Below are 26,542 nucleotides of genomic sequence, written 5' to 3' on the forward strand. Positions count from 1 at the left end.
ACATCACTGTGGTTAAACAGAACAAGACCAGTTCCTTAAAAGAAGAACCTACTGTTGGTATTTAAAAGAGAAGATGACTTCTGCCCCGCATGTAGCTAAGATTACCAAAAAGCCTTTTCTTGTGGTGCTGCAACTTCTTTTCCTCCGTTTCCATAGTTATTACCCTGTCAAAGCAGTTGAGAGGGGCTCTGTTTAATACGTGGTCTTCAGTGGCAGATGACACATGTTGTCAGAAGTAATGAGCAGCAACAACTAGGAGTGCTGAAATGAGAGGAATGCTTGTAAAGACAACACGCTCTGGTTGAAGAGGTCATGCGACTGTGGGGGATTTAGCAGGTATTGTGCTCGATATCACTTTGGAACCTGCAGTATGCACATGTGTGGTGCAACTGTACACAACAGACCAGAGAAAAGGAGTAAGCCGTCATGCTTCTTGTCTATTGGAGTTATTATTCCTTAAAAACGGTGGCTTTTAACAATTTGCAATTTACAGTACCTGTCATCACATCTTGTAATTGTGAATTAGATGCGCAGTTAGGTTGGGCTTTCCCACGAGATGGCGAGCGATGCGTTTTCCACAGAACAGGAGCCGTTAGCCTCTAATCCCACCCTGTCTCTCAAAATTATTGTTGTATTTTCATAGCTGCAAAACCTTAAACAAACAATCCTGAAAGCGTCTACCATGGCAAGAAGACAAAGACGTCCTTATGCGAGTCCCAACTTGTCCTCGCTCAATCTCATGTAACCATTAATTGACCACAGGCGACAAAACTGTAAAAACGATGAATTTCAGATGCCATGTTGCAGTCCTGAGTAAACAGTGCCTCACAGAAGTATTTATATCAACTGGACATGTTGTCATATTGCAACCACAAACTTCAACGAGTGTCATTTAGATTTTATACACCAAGATAAAGTAGAGCACAATTACCATATCACAGAGCGCTCAGGGGGACTGCAGAGTTTGCGTTTGTTTTATTGTGCAAAGAAAAAATTATTTTCCGACAACAGTTTGATTTGATTAATTTGTTCCAGCTTTTAATAAATAAAATAATGATACAAAGCTTAAACCACTTCCAAACAGACAAGACTGTCGTTTAGTAAGACTGTACCAACATTAAGTAATTACAAAAATCTGCAGCTGAAGCTGACATGAACACAGAGATTAGATCCTGTTTGACAGGAGCTCTGCACATCTGTGTGGGGAGGAACCAACACGCACTTCCTGTTAGTAATAACTCAAACCCCAAATCTTCCTCTCCTTTCTTCCGTCATCCTCTCACTCCCAGACTGGTGGTTTGGGGAGCAAACGCCACGAGGAAGACACAGAGGATGTGGTTACTTCAATTTTGCATTAAATGAGAACTCCTATGGTCCAAAATGTTCCCCAGGTGATGCTCATTTACATACATATGGACAATGAATGAGACACTATGAGCTAGTGTTTTCCAGATGCAGCAAGGTTTTAGAGTTTTACAAATATGGGAAAGAGAGGTTTTCATTTTTGCCAGTTGAACTGCTGCTTGCTTTATTTATTTCTGTGCAGAGGAATTCAACGAGTTCACTCCCTTCTCCTCAGGGTGCTATAATAGTATGTTATCTTTTTAGTAAACGTCGATCTGAAAAGGCTCTGCCTCTGAGGTCCTAAGAATATTAAAGCCCCCGTTAAAAAAGTGGGGGGTGGGGGGGGCTTGAAACTGTAACAAGTGTCAAGGGATTTGTGGGCTGTAAATTTCCATTAAAAAACAAATTAGTTGCATTCCAAATTAAAGGACTGAATTTGAGTTTGTTAATCCATCCATGTAGTTTTATTTTGAGCAAGTTATTCTTCACTTAACATGTTTAAAACAGACCAAGTGGACATGAACTGCCTTTATGCTGCCAGCTCCTTTCCTGGATGTCCAGATAGTACTATAATAATGATCCGCCAACTTCTTGCGAATGAATGTCCTACATCGTCCTTTCTATTCACGAATTACTTCTTTCTGAAACTTATTTTTTATGGTGAAATTCCATCCAACTTGGAAAGTTTAATGTTTTCATTATAATTTTGGTACAAGTACAATAATTGTGAAACTTGCGATTTGTCTCGAGTCTGCGTAAAAATGGATTCAATCACAAATGTATGGTTATGGAAATAACCTGGGCCTTCGTCAAAACTTCAAAGCTGTCTTTTTTTATTTGCATGTTGATGTGCAAATTACAGAAACCAGACAAAACATTTATCTTTGATTAAATTATAAGTTTTGGACTCGGTCAGACTTTTGCTCTGTATTCACAAATCTACATGACATGCACTCTTCTCATCTAAAATATTCGGGGGGGGGGGGAAGGAAAGCGCTGGAATTTTTGCTTCCTTGGCTTAACATGTAATTCCTTTATTTCACAGGAAGAAAAATGTTTCATTGAGTTGTTTGAGGTGAATTTTTTTGCTCCAAAGATCAGTTTTATATTTTCTTAACTGAACTATTGAAGGACTGAGGGAGGTCTATGAGGTTTTTAGAAACAGATATTTAGTTTTGCTTGAGTCAATAAGCAAACATTTGGAGTACCAATCATTTGCTAGTTTGCTTAGATTTCACTTATTACAATAGGTGTCATCAGTATAACAGATAAGAGTGTATATTGTGTTTCAAATGATATTTCTTAGAAGAGATGATAAAAAAACAAAACAGATCAAATCTAAAACCTTGTGGAGCACCGTAATGAACAAACTGAAATATATGAGACAGGAATTAATAAGAGCAATTCATCTATACTAAACCACATATTCAAGTCTTTAGGTTAGACTGCAGTAGTCAATGGTGTCAAATTCAGAATGAACATTTAAGTAGAGTATTAAAAAATTATTTTTGATTTAAGATCAAAACACAGCAAAAAAGATCAACATAAAGCTGCTATTGTCAAGTCTAATGTTTTATTCTTCTTTCAATGTTTTCCCAAAAGAAGGACAAAAATATCCAGAATCCTGTGGAGTAATGTACAAACAATATATATATATATATATATATATATATATATATATATATATATATATATATTTTTTTTTTTTTTTTTTTGAAGGCTATGTGTTGTAGTTTTTTTTGTTAAAGGTGCAAAAATGCAGTAAATCCAAACTGCCATTTCAAAACAAACTATTGCGCTTAATGGATGATCAATTGCTCAAAAATCTAAGGTTTGTATATAGGATCAACTTTCCTTTCAATGGTTTAACTTTTTGCCCAAATGTGAAGCTTCAATGTAAAGACGACTGTGCAGAGAAATAAGGACAAGCTATGAATCATCGGTAGCCAGCTGAACACTGACGGCTCAAACTAAATTTATAGTTCTCAGCCATCAAGGAACTTGATATTACTGTACTACATGTCCATGCACCGACATCAAATGCACACTTCAACTTCTGCACCTCTCTTAGGGACAATTCATCCCTGTCCATACCAGACTTTTGACTGACACTGCCTGTATGCTGAACAGATGTTTTCTTGTTCCTGGTGTGCTCCTTAAAAGCTTTATCCTCTAAGAGGATTTTCAAAACATTCTGCTGGGCTGGCTTTCCAAAACAATTCTGAAGTAACATGACCAAAGCTCTGACATGGTTGATAATAAGTCCTGGATAGAATAAACACCACAGTCGTGGCTGAAGCCCATTTTCTGGAATGCAGTTCACTGGTTTGCATTGTGCAGGTAACAGAGCTCAGGGATGTCTTGATAAGCCCATGCAGGAGAGTTGGTTGAAAAATAACCGTGGCGAGTGAAAGAAGAAAAGAGTAAACTCAGGCCTAAAAAAGCAATAGATCAGAAAATGGCAAGAAGGAAGAACGGCTGACGCCGGAGTGGTATGAACGGGCTGAATCTATTGCCACTGGGCAATTCATCACCGACACGACTGGCTGACTTCCTTCCACGGGCATTCAGACCAAACTGAGATCAGGCTATTATAAACTGCTAAGTATCTATAATAACAGAGCTGCTTTTAGGAGTCACAAGAGGAGGGTGATTCATTCTCCTGGCTAGAAAATCCAGTTGTGTTTAAATAACATGCACAAGTAAACACTAAAAACTCACCATCATCATTTTTTTTTTTTTTTTTTGCCATATTCAGTCATGCTGACACACAGCTGAGAAGCAGTGCAAAGCATTTAAGGAGGCGACAGCATTTCCTGTGAGATCATCATGGTGACAGTCTAATGAATTAATAAACACCATATATTAGGAGGATAAATCCAAGTGCACAATGAGTCTGTAAGCTCTGTGAGACAAAACTGCAAAACAATAGTGTTAATATGCTCCTGCTGACACCAACTAGGTGAAGTATTTGCCATATTTGGGGCACTGTGCTGGAACAGTATCGCCTCAGAGCCAGTAGGTCTTGGTCCAAACCTAAAGTGTCAAAGAAGTACATTACCCCTTCACATGTGAAAGTGCAGAGGCTTCTTCCAATCACCATAAGGTTTGCTTGTTTGGCCAACTCTTGGCTCTAAAATTGGCTGTGGGTGTTAATACACACATGAACCAACCAGCAACCAGCTGCAACTTCGACAGAAGTTACAGGTCCGGCTAATGACTGAACTGGCAACAAGCTGGGAAAGTCACACCAATCACTTTTCAGGGAAACCTAAAACCAATCCTACCAGTTATAGACTTTTTTTTTCCCCCTGAAAGTATAATTGTTGAAAATTATTACGCTGCATCCTGTGGATCTTAAGAACACATTCAGTCACCAAAGTCAGAATTCACTCAAGTAGATATAAGATATTAAAAATTACAGATTTTGACCAAATTTGTTTATAATTTAGTCAGATACACAAAATGAATAAAAGGAAACCATAAAATACAATTAATGAAATAAAAAAAAAGGTCAAGAAAACCTCAATGACCTCAACATGCGGGTGAAATTAGCTCAGTGTACTGAGGAGACCTGAAATAAGCTTAAAAGAAAGCAGGGAAACCAGAAATAAACTCACACAGTTCACTATGACATCACACTAAATTTAGACATAAATGAAATAATAATTACAAACAAAGCAAATTCAATCGTCTGGAGCAAAGGTTCCAGCCATACATTTTAAACATAAATTTCTATTCTACATGTTGTTTACCTCTCTGTAGTCTAAAAAGAAAAATAAATGCAACATTTTTCTACGAGAAACGTCTAAAAGAAACGCTTTCAGGAAAGAAAACTTTTCATCTTTTTGTGCTTTACTGGGCTCCCTGCAACATAATCCATACAAATCCAATAAACTGGCATGAAGTCTTCCAGCTGACAGAATGTTGAGTAAATTACACCAAGAAGATCACACCCATATCTTGAGACACGTGCAGCCTTGAGCCCCCAGGTTAGGATGTCTTCGAGACTTGGCAGCAGAAGCCATGAAGGAGGATTATGGTTATGCTCTATTCTGCTCACCTTCTCCTTCTAAAAGCAAACATTCAGGCTAAGAAACCACGAGGCAGCTGCAGCTACTTCTACCACGGCCCAGTGGCAGCCAGAGGACACAACATCTGGACTTTGTGAGTGTGTGTGCGTAAGCCAAACTGTATCTCTCAGCCACGGTAGTGTATGAACTGAAAACCCACTGACCTTAGAGTATTCATTTAAAGACACACGCAACATACAGAGTTTGACGGAACTGAAAAAATATGTAAAGGGAGAGAGAGAGAGAATGGAGAGAGTGAAGACCCAAGTCTCACTTGATGTGAATAACAGAAACAGGACAAAAGGAGGTGTGGGGAATGAGCTACACCAGCTTGAATGATTTGCGAAGGAAGTAGAGGAAACCATATCACATCTTGAGAATAAATATTACCAACACAGGTGTCGGCCTCAGTGACGTTGCAATGTATTTCCTATGTCTGTTGGATGATAAAAGATATGAACCAGGTGGGGACAGTGAATCGAGCAGAATTACAGCCAGGATGACGGCACTGAGGGATGAAATAATGCAACTGAACCTCGAATGACACTAGGATGAGTTCACAGGGAGGTAATGCACTTTGCGAGCTGGGATCCAGATCCTTCAAAGTGCCATTCAGCAGTCTGGCCAATTACGCTTTTATGAGCCTATTAAATATCCTCTCCCAATATAAACAAACGAGTATCACTTCTTCTCCTTCTGTAGCTTCCCCCCCCAGCTATTTAACTTCTGAACTGCAACAGACTGCATGCACATCTGTGTCACTAGCCGAGAATGTTGATTCAACCACCAGGACGAATATCAGGTGTCAGTGTACACATAAGGGAGCGATCACAAGCACTATCTCCTCTCTTTTCGTCCTTTCTGCTCTGCAGATCATCTCGTGAAAGTTGTGGATTTTTTTCATAATGTGTGAAGGTGCAGAAGAAATGATTATTTTTGCAACCTCGTGTTGTCCACCGTGTTGACAGCCTGTGGTTAGGGCAGTGTGTCAATCACGCTCCTAATCTTAACCACTCATTTTAGCCTTCCCAGAAATACACATTACTGTGAAATTTAAAGGGTTTTTAAAAAGTTTTCTTTGGATTTGTCTGCTCTTTCTACAATTTCCTCTCCAGTCCTTCTAGCTGCCAATGACAATGACATTAACTTGACTGGAATAGAATGCTATTTAATTAATGTGAAAGTTAATTGCCTTTGGTGCACTACTCACTAGATTCCCCCATTCTGTCATGTTACAACTACAAATTAAATGCATGTACATGTCTTTTTAGTTTTTTAATAAATAAAAATGTGAAAATTGAAGAATGTTTTTTTTTTTTTTGTTTGTTTTCAAACCCCATTTACTCTGCTAATATGAATTAAAATCCAACAAAACCCTGAGCTTTGAAAACCTGCTTAGCTGATTATGCCAAAATGGATTATGGCACAACTGAAAACTATTAAGACATGGCCAGGCATCAAAAATGACAAGGATAGTATTAATTAGCCAAATGATCAAAGGGCCCCATGGTAATGTTTTAGGAGCTGCAGAAAACCACAGAACTGTTGGCAGGACAACTGTTGGCCATGAACTCCACAGATCTGGTAAGAGCAGCAAGATGAAAGACATTTTTCAAAGAAAGTAAAAAGAAGCCATGCTTGCAGCTCGTCACAAGCTACCTGGAAACGATAAGAAAGTGATCCGGTCAAATTTGAGATATTAGCCTAGATGCAAATTGACTGTACATCACCCTAAACATATCTCCACAGTAAACATGATGCTTATTTTTTTTCCCCACAGACAGAGAATTTGGTCAGTTGATGATGAATGGAGCTAAATACAGAAGAATCGTGGAATAGAGGCTGCAAAAAAAATGTACGACGATGGCAGAACAACAACCCTAAAAATACAGCCAGCGCTAAAATGGAAAAGTATGCATGAAAATATATTCATGCGATAAAATGGTTTAGCCAAAGTCTAGTTGTCTGGCTTCTCAGAATGAAAATGCAAAGAAAAAAAAGTCTTTTCCAGGACTGTCATTGATTTTCAAGATATGGACGTCTTTTGCAACGTGTGCTGCACAGAGCTGCAGTTTGCGGCTGCTCTTCTAACTGCTTCCTCATTTTCTCTGAGATTCTCTTTATTTGCATGTCCTTTAAAGCTTGACTGATGTTAAGACAGTTTATTCCCCTCTTTTCTAATCAATAGCTACTGCAGCTTTCATCACCCCTACATAAACCAGACCTCAGTCTTTTGATCCATTACTAATGAGTCTTTTCACTAATTAGGTTTTCTTCATCCTGTTCTGTCGTCATGGGCCATTTAGGCTGTGTTTTAAATCAGCATAAGCTGCATCCAGTGCAAGGCTAACCCTACAGAGGCTTCTAGAAATAGGGCAGAGCAAGGGGCTGGAAGATGGAAATCAAACCGGCCACTATATGCTTTCATTTCCTCTGTCCCTATTCCTATTTTTTCCTCTCCTAATTGAAACCATATTACGTTTTGTTCATTTCTCCAGAATGTCCAGAAGCCACAAACTGTTATTTTCATTACTTCTTCGTACGCTCTCAGGCTTCTCGCAGACAAAAATAAACGTGGAAGATGACAGAAGTCGGACAGGGAGTTTAAATCTGAAGGAGAGATAAGGAGGGAATTCTGCAGTTTCAGCTTTAATAATTAAAAATAAAGAAATCCTTCAAAAAGGTTAAAGATCATTTCAATATATAACAGCATTTACCTCTAATTTAACTTGCTACTGCTTAATTCAGTTTTTCAAATAGAAACTTCTGCAATGCAATGAGTGTAAGGCAACACATCAATTTGGATCTTATTTTTCTGATAAATTAAAGTGATATAAGATGATAATATAAACTGGCGTTCACATCCAGTTTACAAGGATAATTTCTAACAATGCACAGATAAAGTTTGAGCACATGACTGCATACAAAAACATACTTGCTTAAATTTCAGTAAGGTGTAGCTTGTCCGGCTTCACCTCCTTCACCTATTGTCATCTTTGCTTCATCTTTTCATCAGCAGTCACTCTTTCCTTGCTGTCATTTCTCCTGAGTCAGCAAATGAAAACCCCATGTGAAGTAAAATGCGAGCCAGCCAGACAGTGAGCGCAGCTTTGAGGCCAGGTCTACTCAGCAGACACCAGGCCAAACCTGCAGATCCTGTGAAAAATGGTCCAAATGCTGCACTGTTCCAAAAGTATTTTTAGTTCCCAGGGAGAATGGGATATCCAGAAGTCCCTTCTATCTGATATTTCTTAATCTTTTTTTAATCTTTATTGCGTCCAAAACCCTTTCTGTTCTTATATTTAAGCATGAATGAAGGTAAGGATACTTAGGTCAGGTGACTCTTTATTGATCCAGAGGAAGTTAGGATTTATTACACTAGAATAGGCCCTGAAGGGATGGAAAGAGTTTTTTCCCCCTCAATTTAATCCTTATTGATCCAAAATTTTTGTCTAGGCCTGTTTCAATAGTTTATTTTTAAATCGATTCTGCTTGACCCCACTTCAAAAGGAATAGGTGATTTTTACTGGTTAATATTCGCTAAATGTTCATCCATTATTACTTTCCACATTGTCAAGTTATTTCAACAGAGCAGCAGCTCTGTCCACGTGTTTATTTCTAGAGCCTGAACTGTCATATCTTTTTTGTAAACTAGCCCAAGTTCGATAGGTTTGAATGGAGAGTGTCTGAACAGCAATTTTCAAGTTTTCCACAGATTTTTGATGAGATCTAAATATGAACTTTGACCAAACTGTATAGACTGTAGAAAGCATTCACATAGTATGTTGCCACCAACGTTTTTCATCATGCAGTAACAGTGTGTCAGCTTTATAAATAGGGCAAAAAGTTCAACTTGGTCTCATGTTTGCTGAACATGACTTCTACTTCTACGACTTTCTACCCACCAGTGGAATCCATTTACTAATTAGGCTTTTGAAGTTGTTTATTTAGAGGTATTACAATTAAAAAAAAAAAAAGCTTTTCAATTCTCTTTTTTTTGTGATAAAAACATTTCTTATATTGGTCAATCACACAAAAAAATCCCTGTAAATTGCATTGAAGTTTGTGGTTTAATGTGAATAAATGTGGAAATTATCAAATGGTATCACTACTTAAAAAATAACTTAATTTGAGTTTATTTTTCTTATTATCATTTTAAAAGATCTCTCTGGTCCCATAAATAAATAAACTAGAACATCTCTCTCACTATTGTGTCATTTAGCAAAAATACATAATTTTTGGTCATTCTAAATTTCGGTGTCCTAAAACAAAAAAAGTTTGGTCTAATATAACTTTACAAAGAGAGGGAAAAATGTGCATGTGTCTTTTTATTCAGCGTAAGTAAACTTCTGGATTCAACTGTAAATAGGTCTAAACTGATGCAAAAGAATAATTTGCTTAATTTGTGGACGCACAAAAAACTTGAACCCCTTATTTTTTTTCAAACTAAAATCCACACATTTAGATTTTGTATGGCGAGTAAACTATGTTTTTGAGTTACTGTGAATAGTCCAAGTTTTGAAGCAAGAAGAGAATGAATGCCTTAAACTGTCTGACTGCAGACTGGCAGCAAAGACACTTTGCCTACTGGCAGGAGAATCCCTCTGGGAAAACCGTCCATGGCCACAGCGGCTGGTCCTGGATGAGAGCGCGGCACACAGATACTCTGTTCCTGGAACTAACATGATTAACATGCTGATTGAATTCCCTGAATAAGTGTTTGGATCCAAAAGAAGCACGAGGCGGCCAGAAGAGATTTCAAGTACACATTTGATGATCTCTGGGGTTTTTGATGGTTATTGTGGTGGAAGCTCCAGCAATGAATGTTCTAGAGATGCACTTAGTGGCTTGGGCCTTAAAATGCGAGCAGGGATCTGTGGGGCAGGATGGGGCACTAATGACAGATGGAGGAATGATGCTGCTGACAACCGCAAGAAATCCTAACGCTGGGACGAGAATCTGTCCGCCAGACCTGCTCCACAAAAACAGACACGGGCCTCCAAGAGGGAGGGGTCTGACGGAGGCGGGGTGAGCGACACCGAGCAGGAGCAAATCACGCCTGTACTGCTGGAGGCATCATGAAGCACCTCAATTTCTACAGCCTGACCAAGCCCTCCGGTGCCTGTTGTCACTTATAGCGGCAGTGTATGCAGCTGGCTGACTGCTCTCCGTCTCTGAAACCACATCACAGAGGCCTCACATCTTCAAAGTACCCCCACACATTTGTAAAGAAACATGAGTTCTGAGCAGCGACATCCAGCGAGGGCACACGTGTGCGAGGCACATGGCCTTCAGGGGTGTCATTTATGTGCAGCCATGAACCCTTCTGACCGCTGTAAATCCTGGATGCTATTCTGCGGTTTTACCTTTCTGTCTTCAACTAATGTTTGTTTGGTGCATTAAATTATACGTACACGTCTCTGCTTAGATGTTTTTTTTGTTATTTAGAAAAACTGTGTATATTAAAGTTTTATATATTAATAGGAAATAAACAGTGGGAAACGTAAGTGCACGAGAAGTAATGTAAGACTGAAAATATTGAAATACTGAACCCTACTCAGGCTACGCTTCTGATGAGTGACGGCTTGATGAATCACCTCATCTTCACTATACTAACAACCTCCTGCTGCCGCTCACGCTGAAACAAAGAACCCCAGTTATGATGGGCCTTTAGTCCACCCCCCCGATGTTTAGCAACTTTATTCAGGGATGTTGTCTATTTAGCTCTAGCGTGAAACCACAAATTCCAGAAGAACCCGTGGCTTTAAGAGGCTCAATTAGCAAAAGATGGCTTAAATTGGCTTTTGTTGAGAAAGAAGGGGTTGTTTATAAGACATGTGCGACGCACATTTGAGAAGTTCAACAGTTCCCACTCTTACAAATGTGTTATTTTTATAGGACACTGTCTGACTGTTCTATAAAAAAACAACCTGGACAGGTATGCACACATGTATCCCATTCCCAGCGTTGATGGTAAACAGGAACAACACAAACACTGCAGGGAGGAATATTGTTACAGCACGTATTTGCCACCAGTCATCCATGCAATGTGGTTTAAAATTAGGTTTGCACAGAAACAAATGGCTGCAAATAAGGCATCAACTAGACATGGACCAGTCACATTCTGACACTAATAACTCAAAACTTTCATGGTATTTACACAAAAATCTACAACTAAAACGTACAACATGATCAAATTGCATATTGCTTGTGCAGAAATATATTATTTTGTTTATTTTAATGTAGTGTTAAGTTAAAAAAAAAAAAATACAGTAAATATAAGGTTGGTGGTAATTTCTGAAATCAAATGTTGTACACCACCGTTTTAAAAACATGGTATGGAGGTGATCGAGATTCGTTTTCTAAAAGCTGCTTACGTGTCTTTGTCTTTGAAGTGAAAGAAATGGTGGCAGGATTATTAGTTCCCAAACATTAGTCATCCAAATTTTTCCACAACTGCAAATATTTCCACACAGTCAAATTCTTGCTTTGGTTTGTTGTAAGCAAGAGAAAGCTGAAGTAGACGTTCAGGCAGCTGACCAGTGGTGTGCTGCAACATGCGTGTAATGGGAAGCAATGTGTTACTTTAGCTTGAGGTAACTCATTTCTGTATGCTAGTTTTGTATCTTGATACCAGTAATCTGGACATTTCTACTAGCAGCCTAACTTACTCTGTGCTCAGTTTTAGAAAAAACATTAAAAAAAAACAAAAAAAAACAAGGGAAAACAGAAGCAGAAGTAATATACGTTGTGAATCAATAAATGCAATGTTTTCACTGCTTGTCAGCAGTGATTTATGGCAATAGTTTCGTTACACATAAATAAAATATAAGTGAACCGTTTTTCCACTTGATTAGTTGAGCCATTTAGCTCTAATGATATAATTGATATAAACTGTTTGTCATTTCCTAATCTAATGATTTTGGCATGGTACTCCACATAGACACAATCTCTTCAATGAGGACGTTTCCATCTGTTTCCAGCACTGATAAATCATTTGAGCCCTTTATTAAGTTTGATAAATGTGTGTACTAAAAAAGTAGCTATGTATTATTTATTGCTAATGAATGAATGAACAAATTAGTAGTAGTTCAGTGTTTCCCATCTGGCAATGCTTCCTAAATTTACGTCACATCTTGGACTTGTTTATTCTAATGCACAAAACATCATAGGTGTTAGACAAGCAACAGTTTGTGTGTACTCATAATCCCCAGAGTGATTCAAGTGCATGGCAAGTCTGCTGCCTTTGTGGAAACTCAGCTATTCCATGCAGCTCCAAATAAAGATAACCTGAAGTAACGAAGCAAGACTATGGAGAGAAAAAAAACCCAGACTGCGCTATGCTGTTTAGGGAAAATTAAAAAGCAGCAGCGTTTAGTCAAACGAAGGTCAGTGTGCCAGTCAAGGATGGAGCCAGAGCTGCACTTTATTTCCCTTGAGCCACATTGAGGTTGACCAAGCTGCATCTGAGATCCTCATCTTAGTTTATTCACTGAAGGCAAACCGTTCCTCATTACTGCGATAAAACTCAGATAGCGTCTCTGGATGTTCTAGTAGCTGGATTTGCTCAACAGCATTAATAGTTAAAATATATGTGGCCCTTCATTTACTTCAACTTAACTCCAAAAGAACCCTTTAAAAAGATTCCTGGACAGACCTTTAAGATTTAGATGCTAAAAAACAAACAAACGAAGATGCCTTTCCCAGCTCCAAGCCTAATCAATTTGTCAGATCTGGTTGCAGTCAGAGGTGAGCAGAGTAGTCATTGTTGTGTATATTTTCCTCTTCAGCCAAACTGGGAGACAGGACTAAGGGAGCCACAAACCTGGAGTGACCCGGTCAGTTCTACGAATGAGCAAATACTTTGTTTCTCTTTTTTTTTTCTTTTTTCAGTTTTATTGTGGTTGTGGTGAGAGAGGATGACCGACTCAGTCGCTACATTTTTGTCTCTTTCAAACTCACCGCTTCAAATTAACATTAGGTATTACAGCTCAGAAAGAAAACTCTTTAATAGGCTGAGAAAATTATTTGATGGTTCAATTATTTAAAAAAAATAAAACTTTAGTGATAGTCAAAATCATTGCATTTGTTAGCATCACAACAATTTTGCATTTTTGTTTCGCTTGGTACTGCATAAATGTATCATTAGGACATAGACCTTTATTAACACTAATACTAATTATTTTTATATAGTCACTGACTGAAGTATGATCATTTTATTGAAGCTATTTATTGAAGCTATACAAATCTGAAATCTACGAAACAGACAGAATTTCCTTGCTTCTTTAAATTTGTTCATTTGGACTTCATTTGGATGATTGTGAGACAGATTTATTTCAGTAATTTTTGTGAATTTAACATGGCTCACAACTCCTAAACAACTTAGTACTTTGAATTGCCTTGTTGCTGAAAATGTGCTATATAAATACAATTACCTTACCTTACCTTAGTAGCTAAAACAAAATCATCAGGAATCGTTAAAGTATCTCTTCATTATCGTGATGGTTCAGCAGAAAGCACAAATCACCATTCGATTTTAGCTCCAGGTGTGATCCACATGTGTGCATAGAGACTTAATTAGTTGGAAAATAGAGGTCTCTGAACAGCCAGCTCACTAATGAGGCCTCCTCTCACAAACAGCGCACACATGTTAGCAAAGATCTCAGTGTTTGCCAGCTGGCATTCATCCTTATCCCTTTCCTCCAAATAAAAAATGTGAAAGGAAAAATCTTCACCAACAACCTAGAGTGTAAACCCACAAGCACACACACACACACACGGAAATGTAGAAAGAAGACCCTGTTCATTAGTTTAAGCAACTAGAAACCTCAAATCATGCTGCCGATGCCCACGAAACTGAGCCTTGGACTTTTTCCTCCTGCCTCAATTACATCTCAGGATGCAGTAAGCTATATAAAAACATACAATCTAAATAAAACATCAATTAAAAGCTTTCCAAGATGATCAAGTTACTTATAAAAGAAAAAAGGCCAACCCGAGGAGTTCCCGCAGGTCATAAAACCCTCAACACTGACAGATGAATCCTGACTGAGACCCATCCCATCCAGGGAAGTGAATGGATTATCCAGATTTCACTCCGTTATTCCACTCACCCGTCAGGATAAAATCCTATCTCCTCATTAGAAAAGAGTTTTGACAGTTTTGTTTTTTTTTCCTGACTCCCATAAAACTCAAACTGGCAGTGAGGTGGTAACCAGTAATGCAGGGAGCTGAGAGATGGAACAAAAGAACATGAAGAGAAGAAAACACGAGGGGAACTAAACATCTGGGCTGAGTTAACCGCTGGCCATTACCAGGTCCTGAACCCAGCAGGGCTTGATGGGGGGGGGCGATACAGGCATGATCTGCTGGGTTTGTGAGTGATTGGGAAAGAAGGTGCGTATTCGCAAAGAGGCAAACCACAGGAGTGAGATGGAGCGGTCAGAGAGCTGGATGTTGCTAAAGAAAAAGCCAGCAGCTAAATGCGTATCTTGTTTACATGTCTATATTTAAAGTAAGGCTGTTAAAAAAGCACTGATCCGGTTTGAGAGGCAGAAAGAGAAACTTGTGTTGAACTCAGCCGGTAATAAAAGACTGCAAACAATACTGGTTATAAAATCCTTTGAAAGGACTTTTCCACTTTAAAATGATCACATGAGCTACTTTTTACAAATAACTTTTAAAACCTAGACGTAGATCTTGGCTCGATGGGGGGGGGGGGGGGTCTAAATCATGCATCTTGTGAAGTCTGAAACAAGGCTGCCTGCTCTTTAAATATGTTTTCTTTCACATTTTCACAGTGTTGACTTTGCATCCCTCTAGGGTTTGCTTTAAACATTTTCCAAATCCACACACACACACAAGTTTCACTCACTAAAACACATCAAAAGTTTCCTTCACTAGCCTTCGGTGAGAAAAATCTTGCTTGTCCAGGGCACAGGGCAATTTTGAAACTAGGAAACATATATTTTTTTTAACATCTCTAATTGGACACTGAGTTTAAAGTGTTTAGGTAGATATTTTTACAAACACAACTCAATATTTCACCTATTATTAATAAAAGGTTAAATGAGAGCTTAAATGACTCAAACCTAACACTGGATGCATTGAGAGCCAAAATTGCTCTCGCAACTTGGATAATGAGGATTACAGCCATGCCGAACATGCAAAAAGAAAAAAAATAATAATTCAAACTAATGCATAAGTTGTTTTGTGGTTTCATTGAGCCTTTCTTAAAAATAAAATGAGCCATGACATTTTATCTTGAGTTTATCTAAAGTTTACCTGGTCATTTTGTAATTCTGATATCACAGAGAAGTTTTTTTAGCTGTAGATTTGCACATTAAAATAAAAAGGGGCATTGAGGAAAACACATGTAGAAACAAAGAGGCCTACTTTAAACCTAACCGTATCGTCTTTCTGTTTTGCCTTCACCTCAGTCCTCAGGGTTCCCACACGTTTTTCATGTCAAAATCCCAGACTGTAACTCCCAGACTTTTAACCCTTTTTAACCAGACTTTAAAGTGCTGCACAGAAATTTCCCCATTGTGGGGAAAATAAAGGATATTTCTATTCTGCTCTGTATACTGCAGATACTTTCAAAGTGGTCAGGCTTTCAATAGGGAGGCGACGGATGAACGAAGGGGAGGATGGACATATGTGAAGAGATAGAAAGGGGAATGTAATCAATGAATACATTTTTTTTCACAATCCAGAAATCAAAAACAATTGAAGCACATTTCCTCCTTGTCCAGGCTGCGCAAGAGGCCCATTTCCATCTAGCTTCTAATCTGTGAGCCGAAACTAAAAGAATGGGAAATGAGCACACAAAGTCCTAGCCTGTCTGCCTGTGGTTTACTCTTGATGAAAAGATACATTTAAGCACAAAACAGAAGTACAAGATCAACCTTAAGTACAGTTAAGTTTGGCTCCGTTGTGAATCACGGGAACGGGAAACACACCTTCCAGGAAGCTCAGACTGTAATTTATGGAAGGGCATAAAAGATGGTACTGTACTGAAACCACTGTGCTTTTCTTTGGCCCTGCCCAGCGCTCCCTCATCAGATCCAAACCCCTTCTAGCCCACGGTGCTCTCTAATTTCACCCAGAGCAGCAGAAGCTCGGGCTGAAAAAGAGGAATCTGGCCCCCAAGTCCAGCAAACTATTCCCTTTTCCAGTCTGCCTCGTCTTCCAGCAACCGCAGATCGACAGCTCTATGGCCAGTAGTGGCCCAAAACTATGAGGGGTATTTTCGGCACTGTAATTTGAAGCACATATGGCGTGCGCGCACACACATGCACTCTCAATAACAGATCCACACACGCAGCAAATACAAAGACATTGGGAGGTAGATCAAAAAATGCAGACAAGTGGAAGAAAGACAAACGACCGCAAAGGCACGTGTCTCATTAGTATCAGGTCAGAATAAGTGAGTGAAGAGCCTGAGGAGTCTTGTGGCTCTGACCAGGAACGTAGCACAGAGGCCTAAATACACAAAGATGCAAAAGCAACTTATCTAAAGAGGCCAGTCGAGGGATGTTATGGCGGGGCGGCTGGAACCAAGAATAGAGGCTACAGAAACAGAAAAAGCTGATCATTCGACATTTTCCCGTTCTCACGCCGAGTGTGTTTTTAACTAAACAAGCAAGTGAGTGATTCTTTTTCTTCCCCAATCCCAATAGTTTGAAAAATTTGGAAAAATAATACATAAGGTGGCTTTTCCAATAAAAAAAAAGGACTGAGGCTAAAAATAATATGTCAAATAAAGACTTTTTTTCTCCCAAAATAAAGCTCTCTACTGCAGAGAAACCGAAAAAAGCATCCAGACAATTTTCTACCTTGTGAGCCAGCTTAGTAAATTCAACAACCAGATTACAGACAAAATATTTACTGCTCGTTCTCTCCAAGACTTTAATTTTCTTCTGTAATCCCATTTTCCATAAATACAGCGAGAATAAGACTGTAATTAAGAGCTTTAATTACCCCACCTGGTGGTTGGAGAGGTAGTGGGGGGAGATCCACTTATGACTGAGTCAGAGCAGGCTGACTCAGTCATAGAGCCTCTGAATCAGGATCAAAATATAGACCATCAATAATGTCCCTGAAGATTTGATTCTAAACACAGGTGGTTTTAAAAAGTGTCCGTTTTGCGAGACTTAATTTTTATATGTTACAAACACACACTTCTGTGCACTCTATTGGGGATGTATTTGGTTGCCCAACAGAATGTGGTGCATAATTGTGAAGTAGAAGGAAAACCAGGAATGGTTTTCAAAACCTTTCAAAGATAAAATGTAAAAAATAAAAAAGTGTGGTGTCGATTTGCATTCAGCGAACAGAGAAATTTAATATGAACGTCGTTTACCCTACCCTAACTGAAAACTGTTCATTCAAAAACATGAAACATAAATAGTATCCTAGATGCCTGTCCGGCTAAACTGGACAGGTCAGGTATCAGAGAAGCAGCTAGTTGGTCCATGGTAACTGGTGGAGATGTACAGATCCATCAGGTGAGAAAATCAGTCAAGACAGGAGCCGTTAGTTGTCTTAACAACAAACAGCGGTCAAGACAACAGCTGTACAAGTCCGAGGTTTCTTGAAGATTTTGCTAAAAGAAAGCCACTGCTGAAAAAACCCCATAAGAAATTCAAGTACATAGCTGATGGAAAACACTTACAGGACACAGCAGACATGTAGAAGGTGCTCTTGTCACATGAGATCAAGACTGAGCTTTTGGTCAACATGCTAATCAATACATAAGGTGGAAAATTTACACCATGCACATTGTATAAGATGGTGGTAGAAGAATTATGTTTTGATGATGCAACTCACAGAAGGCAATTCAGAAGGAAAAGTTGTTAGAGGCTTTAAAAATATTTGGAGTTAAGGAAGAGTTTTACCTGTCCTCAGGATAACAACATTAAACATACAGGCAGATCTACAATAGAATGGTTTAGATCTAAGCATATGGTTTATGGTAAATGTCCCAGTCAAAGTCCAGACCTAAATCCAATAAAGAATCTGAGGCAGTGCTTTAAATTTGGTGTTCACAAAGTCTCTCCACTCAATCTTAGTCAATGCTACAAATAATTGGCTGAGGGTCAAGATTGTGTACAGTGAAAACAAACTTTACATAATTATGTAAATACTGGGATTACTTACTAAACACATGGGAAGGAATTTTGAATCAGGTAAAATCCATTAACTGTCATTTAGCTCTTTATTGTAGAGGCATTTTAAGTGAAATCTCCGACTTGCTTTAACAAGCTCCAGTTTTCTTGGGTTTCTGTTGCCCAGAACTATTTTCAGGAAGACTTGTGGCTTCTCTTGATGAGGACAACTAGTTGTAATTCATGTAAGAAGCCAACCGGACCTCCCAGAATCGCTACAAAGTCGAATAGTTTGGCCCTTGCGTTGGCCTTCTCATTTTTCTTTGTGGCCCTGCTGGCCTTTTTCCTGCCGTTTTTATACTTACTCATCAAAATGCAAGTTAGAGAACGTGCTTTACAACTGTCCTCACATCAGGCACAAAGAAATACTTTGAGGAATCTTTCTGAAACCACTCAGCAAAAGGAGAAATGCTGTATTCCGTCATGTTTTATGGTGTTCGGCAGCTTTGTTGGCCTGTACAATCAAATTACTGTACTCCTACATTTCAGCGTGTTAAGGATTTGTCATCCGCACCCTGTTGACCACTCTTCAACAGATGGGGTGCTAATTGGAGCTGCTGTGGCTCTCCCATTCTCCAGAGACAGTTGCACAACTGAAAGCTGTCGGGGTGAGGCTCTTCCCAATCTGTTCTCCGGGGCCTTTAAAACCAAAGCCTCCGACTGCTGGACCTGATGTGTTTCAAAGTTTCAGAGAGAGATAGGGGAGAAAAGAAAAAAAAAAGGAGGACCAGAGTAACCCTCTAATAACTTAAATCTGTGCCTCAACTTTTGAAGGTCTGAGGTGGTTAAGTCATATGCCGTGTGAAGAGGACAGTGGGTTGAATCACATCTGCACATCTTGGTCGTCTCTGTGGTAATGAGGGCGGAAGAATAAATCAAGGAGTTTGGGGAGAAGAGAAATCATTAAGATAGCAGAAAAGCAGTTCAAATTGGCTCTAAGGCTGTTTAGCAAACCAAAGTAACCAGACTCTTTGTAATCTGACAAAGAACATTTGTGACAGTAAGGCGACAACAAAGTTTTTCATGTTCCCCTGCTACATTTCACAAGAATAAAGCATCCAAACAAAGGTCTTTGGCCTTTCCCCTTTGCATGATCTCTTTAGACTGTCATGCTTGTTTCTCTTCAGCTCATCTCACAGCTTTTTGGCCCACTGCTTGGGACGCTCATGGAAGAGGGCTGATATGACTGGTGACCCATTTTCATCTATTTGACCATGTTCTGGATCAACGTCCTACTGAAAACCCAAAGACGGCACATGTTAGTTTCAGTTCCAATGACTGATCTTTAAAAATCAGAGTTATGGCATGAAAGTTCCCAGAGAGGAACTGACCCACAGCATCACAGACCTGCCACTGTACCAAACACTTAGCATGAGCCCATTCTCTCATCCTTCCCACTTCGTAAAGAGAATTGAGCCACTGTGTAAAGTCATATCAATATTCTAACCAAACAAGTTATGACTCAACAAGCAAAACTTTCCAAACCCTCTAATGCACAAACAAATATGGTAGAAATGAATAAAATCTACCAACTATTTCATTAGAACTTCTGTGGGTGCCAATCTGGCAACTGGGATTTGTTAATCATAATTATTTGTTGATTGAATACAGAAATTTTTTCAGCTTTTGATCATGAAAAAACTAATAAAAAAGCCCACACACAAATATCATGCAGAAACTATGCAAAGAAATCGAGGAAGTTGAGAAAACGTAACTCAGGGTTCGAATGGAACAAGCATGGTGTACTTTTCCATGCTTCCTATCCTGAGCTTTTCCCATCTATTTTATTACACTCTGGACTGGATTTTCTAAGATTAAACACAGATAACTCTGAATAAAACAGTTTGTGGTCATTTATAACTTAATTTCACAAAATGTAACAATGCAGGTGATCAATAACCTTGCAATATACATTTCATGCACAATGCATCTAATTCACAACTGCTGAACTAAAATAATGGGGTATATGACAAAATAGCTGATCAAGTGTCTTGCTGCCTTGATTTTGATGCTAAATTTAAAAAAAAAGACAGATTTAGAAATTGTATAAGATGATGTCCTTTTACCCTGTCACCAGAAACAGTACGCAACTCAATCACCCCTTCAATAGTATCAAGTGAAAGCTCATTTAAATTATATTTGAATTACACTGAATAATTTGTATTTCAAAGAAAAGCTTTGAAGTTCCCATTGCAAGCTCAGACAACAGAGAGCGCCGTTAACTATCAGAAATCTTCGCTACGCTTCTCAGAGAGATCTCGAAAGTTTCAAAACAAATAAAGAACGCACGGTTGAGCACATAGTGTAAACAGATGAAAGAGTCCACACAAGTACACAGAGTGTGAACACACAAATACGCTCCCCCTCTCATTGCCATACAAGCTGATGTGCCTCCCAGGTATTTCTGGGATGCGATATTTAATATGCTCTGGCATGCGGTGTTTTCGCAGGATTCCTCGTATTTACAAAACCAGAGAGCCCACGAGGCGGGCTGAGCATCCCAGTAATTAAAACACACTGGGAGGTCCACCACCAAAATGTGTGAGAATATTTGCTCTACGGTGAGGAGCCTCTCGTGACACTTCCATTTCTTCTCCTCTCAGCTCCGAAACAGCTTGACAGCTCTGCCTTCCCGTTGATGCTCGTTGTGATGGCAACCGTTGGCTCAGATGTGGGGGTCAGTGAGAGATTTACATCGAGGGTAAAAAAAAAAATTAAAAAAAAGGGAGTATTTGAGTTCACACTGTATCAGAGGGGTGGGTACCGTGGGAAGTTGAGGGCAGGGACTCCACCATGTGCACCACATTCATAAATTAGAGCAAGATGAGTCACTGAGTGGCCAGTGGGAGCAACCCATGATACTGTCAACATGCATAGTACATACATTATGGGGGAAAAAAACATTTGCTAATCGCTAATTCCTATTAGCGACAGGTATTAACGATTAGCGTCATTCACCGCTATTGGTAAATGACCACTATATAATCATTTACCAATAGTGGTGAATGACCAGTGGTGATTACACCCATACAACAGTGATTTCGAAAGGAAGGAGTTTTCTTACTAACAGACCAAGAAGACCATAACTCCTCCTATGATTTATCAAAGTCTGGTGGTCTTACCTGAACAGGTGTCAACTGGGCTCTGGGATCAAACACTCGCAACATCTTGTCCTGCAGGAGAAAAAAGCAAGATTAAAAACAAAAGAAAAGGGATGGAATGGGCTATAAAAAAACTTTGTACTGGTAAATGAGACATTGTTTATAATGGAAAAAAAAACAAAAATTTTGATCAGTAACATTCATATGTAAAGGCATTGCTAGATATATTAAATGTCTAAGTCTCTTAGAGCTCAACAGCCTTCCAAACATTGCTGGATCACTTCAAATTTATTACAGTTGTATTTGGCAGAATAAAGTACATAAAGATGGTAGAAGTGGAACCTAACCATGGCTTTCAAAATATTTCACAAATACAATGTAATGTACATAGAAACGTTTCCCCCATTTTTTTTTTAAATCGGAGGTTTATGTGCAAGGGGTCTCATCATGGAAATGTCTGTATGGCAGGGAAATCATATAAGGTTGCTTATTGATTAGATCCTTTTTGATACAGTCAGAAAATTATCTGGTCAGAATGCAAATATCAGTCAAAACACAAAGAGCTTTTCAACAAGTAAAATTGAGTGATGCCAGCCCAACGTGCGTGTGATGAGGGTGCAGCCATAGCACAAGCCATGGCCGTATGCCGAGTCCTGAATCAAACTCTCACATGCCTCATGTTGGCATAAGCTGCTAATTCCTCCATTGAGACCATAAAAAGATTGACACAACTTGATATTGCATTTTTTCATCTGGCTTTCTCCGTGCTGTATGTATTGTAGGCTTATTAAACGCACCACAGAAGCCTGAGCCGACCAGCGAGCAAATCAAATAAATTTCAAATAAGTCTAAACTCTAAAACCTAGGTGTTCTTTGTTCTGCATGATGATTAGTTTCATTCCCAGATCTGTGTTTATACAAAGATTCTGAAGTTAAGTTGAAATAAGATAAGAGGCAAGCTGAGGAGTAAGAAGTTTAACATGTAAGAGAGGTCAGATAGCTTGTTTGAGTTCAGGATTTTCAAAATTGCCTTAAAGAAAATGTGGAAGAAATTACAGACTTTTCAGCTGGCAATAGAATTTTCATGCAACCCACATAAAAAGCTAGAATATTAATGATGCATACTGAAAGTATTAACAAGTGGTCCCTCCTCGTTAGCGTAATCCAAACAAAGAACAAAACTGCTCAGAGTTTAGTCATTCAATCAGCAAAAATCTCACTGATTCACCATCAGCAAATGAAATCCAGTGACCTCTCTGTGCCCTCATATGCCTTGACCCCAGTCTATTAAAACACACACACAGTCTCCGCCACAGCAGCCAATCATAGGGAACTGTATGTGATTGAAAGGAAATGATGCCTAATGGGATCAGGCTGTGCGGGACGCATGTGTCTGCAGCCGTGTCACTCAATACTGCTGTGTGACTATGATCACAGCAACCGCCTGACACATGGAGCTGATAGCAGGTAATGCTTCTAAGCACTTAGGCTCAACCATGCCACACCTAACATATACATGTCAAAGGGAATCAGGAGGCTGACTATAACACAGAAAACTCCACTTGGACACACTCAGCAAGAATCATTGTGATTTCTATCCTGCTATCCTTTCACATAAAAACACATGTTGGAAAAATTTGAACAGAGCGTTACCTCGCCTCCACTCTGATCCTTTCTGCAATTGCAAGATGCATCTATTTGCAATTTTTGGCATCAATAGTAAACATTGGTATGAATAATGAACCGTTTTGTTTTGTTTTGGGTGGTTTTTGGTATCTGACTTGTCTTTGTGCAGCCCACCCACGAATATGATGCCCCTCCAGGTCTGTTTTCAGGCCTCTGTGACCTGGGAGTAAGCTCCGGGCTCAGAGAGCAGTCCAGGAACAACACTCAAACAAATCTCCTCCTCATGTCCTTTGGGTAAGACTCCACCTGTTCTTTCCACCGAGCTTTAGTTTACAATTCTAGTAAATTTATTTCTTGAAAACCCAATTAAAAACATTGAGACAGAGCACAGTGATGGCGCACGGGCAAAGCGTGCGACTCATATATAGAGGCCTCAGTCCTGAATGCGGCCATCACAGGTTCGAGCCTCATCCTGTCGACCTTTGCAACAGGTCTTTCTCCTCTCTCACAGTCTCCTTTTTCTGTTATTTCACTATCAAACAACAGGAAATCGAGCCAAAAAAATTCTTAAAACAAACAAAACATTGGGACAAACTGGAGCTTAGAATGGTTCAGAAACTATTATCAAAATTTTACTTCGCTGCAGACTTTCCTTCAATTATGCTTTGGAATAATTAAATACGAATGTTCTTGCATAAAAATATAAATAGAGGATAGATCCTCATAATGGCCTATAAAGTCAATTTAATTTTAAAAAGAGCATAAATGATTACATGTCTAAAGTTCTGATGAGTTTGAGTATTTTTTTAAATTCATCTCATTACTTAAATGCTAATAGCTATGGCACAAAACAATGTTAACATAACATTATGGCAAATGCTTTGCTTGGGACCGATGCGGTTTCCCAGTTTTCTTGGGCGTCTTACACAGGGGTGTGTTATTTTCCCTAAAACTATTCCTGGATGCTGTTTCCCAGTTCTGGAGAGACACAGTGAAGAACTGCTCGAGCAGTATATACACTTTTCCAAAAGACATGAAACCAAAAACATCCAAAGAAAGTGTGACAAACTTGTCCAAATGATTTCCAAAGCATTTCTTATAATGATGTGCTAAAACACTCAAATAAATTAACAGTATTCTGTCTATGTCTGCTGTAGTAGACTGAGAAATAGTCAAAATTCTGGTACTCTGTGATCCAAAACACACACTGTGTTTCACAGAGGTGCACAGTAGTGAGCATTTTGGGTCTCACAACCAACCAAAGTGTTGCAGTGCAAACAACACACAAAGGAGGACAATATCTGGCTGTGCAAATACACAAATGAGGGGCTATTCATGAACAGAAGTGCTCACCAAACAACTGCATAAATGCACAGACTCAAACAATCACTCTCTCTTATCCCTCTAACAATACCACACATGAAAAACACATACCACCTAAACTCATAAATGCACAGATGGGAGCCCTGCATGGCCGCGTCTGGATTTGTGCGGGTGTGCTTATGCGGCAGCTGTTTAATCAAAGAGGCGGCGCGTCACTCTCAAGCTGCCGTTGATGAGTTTTCACTGCGCACCGAACACACACACAGACGCTGGGAATCTTCACCCGGCAGCGCTCTCCATCAGTCGCTGCACTCGTCAAACAGACGGCACTGCCAGACTGCTGTTCCCAGTCTCCCGTGGTTACTCGGGTCAAAGCCTGCTGAGACTGTAGCTTCTTTATCTAGTATTCGTTACAGCATGGTGTCTGGGCAGCATAATAGTTGATCCTGTTTGTCACTCACACTACCTGTAGCTTTGCCTGCATTTTACAGAATCTCTCTCTTTTTCTTTTTTTTTCCCCTCCTACACACGTGCCATAAATACACCTTTCTTTCAGTCCAAATGAGGCCAGTCATGATTACTGCTCTTCGGGGACGGGGTATTCCCTTCATCTTCCCCCACCCAAGGCCCATGCACCAGTGTTTACCCTACAGAAGAGCTGGGGATTGGACCCACATGTTGGCAAGCTCTATTTGCTTTAATAACTCCAATTGAAGGGAGTGAAAGCGGCCCTTTTAGTTAAATGACACCCGAGTTGAACATGGCTAAAAACTCAGAGGCCCTCAAACACACACACACTTTCTTCTCAGGTGTCTTGATCTTTCAGGCTGCATCAGTAAAGCTTGTAGCTCTGATTAGGATGATTATCCTGTCAAGAATGTCATGGTTTGGACAAATCCTGTGATGGCTGGAGTAATTTGTTACTTGTCAGAAAGAGACAAACTAGGGGCAGCCAACCAACAATCATAGCTATTAAATAGGTGAACTTGGTACATTTCTGTGTCAAAGGTCATTTGTTCTCAAGGATGAGAAAACGTCATTGCACATGGTCTAATGTAGGATCCAGCGGCCTTGCACAAATTTTCCCATCAGCCACTGAGATTTCAACAAAGAAACAAAGCAAAGAGAAGGTCACTCTAGGTATGTAATAAGATATAAGTCAAAGAACAAACATGAATCTCAATAAAGTGGAATATCAATAAAAAGTTAATTTCAATAATTAAAATCATCCTAATGTTTCAAATAACTGAATCAAGCTTAACGTTTCTGTTTTAGGTCAGTTAGGATTATTAAAATCAATATAAGTCATAAAAATATGAATAAAGAAAGAGAATTTATAGATATAAATGTATCAAAATGTAGTACCATTAGAATATTGCATAGGACCAGTAAAAACATGCTGACTTGTCAGCTGTCAAGCAGAAAGTCACTGAGACTCAACAAGCACTGTGAACCACAGAAGATCATTGCTAATCAAAAAAATTAACACAAAAAACCATGAAAATTAGATTCATTATTTGAACCAATTACTGAAATAAAATAACTTTTCAATTATATTCTACCTTATTGAGCAGTATCTTTACATTAACGTCCCACATTGTACTTATAGAACAATTTTAATCGCGTCTTTTTCTTTCTGTTAATTCACTATAACCTAATAGAAAGCCCATTAATATAGAGAAGGACCTTTTTATCTTGTACAATTAATTACCCTCTCTTTACGGTTTACGATGTTCAACATAAATATGTGTAAAACACTGAAGCTTTGCAACATAAAAGTTGTTTGACCAAGGAGGCCATTAAGCTATGCTGGGTACAGGGACTGAAAGGTCAGATAGCGATGAGACAGATTTACAACCCCGAGTGACTAAACCTTCACACACAGCCTGTTTCCATTAGTTTCTTA

At 39.1% G+C, this 26,542-nt stretch overlaps 1 protein-coding gene across 1 annotated transcript in view; it reads right to left on the reverse strand.

Moving 5' to 3' along the window:
* Positions 1–26,542, reverse strand: part of coro7 (coronin 7) — a 106,727-nt gene that overhangs the window by 73,730 nt on the left and 6,455 nt on the right. The window contains exon 7 of the mRNA XM_014983601.2: positions 21,709–21,759. Within this exon, the coding sequence (XP_014839087.2) occupies positions 21,709–21,759 (51 nt within the window). The remainder of the gene's footprint in view (positions 1–21,708; positions 21,760–26,542) is intronic.

Source organism: Poecilia mexicana, unplaced genomic scaffold (genome assembly GCF_051168715.1).
Source record: "Poecilia mexicana isolate PSO_F unplaced genomic scaffold, ASM5116871v1 scaffold_8, whole genome shotgun sequence".
Taxonomy (NCBI): Eukaryota; Metazoa; Chordata; class Actinopteri; order Cyprinodontiformes; family Poeciliidae; genus Poecilia; species Poecilia mexicana.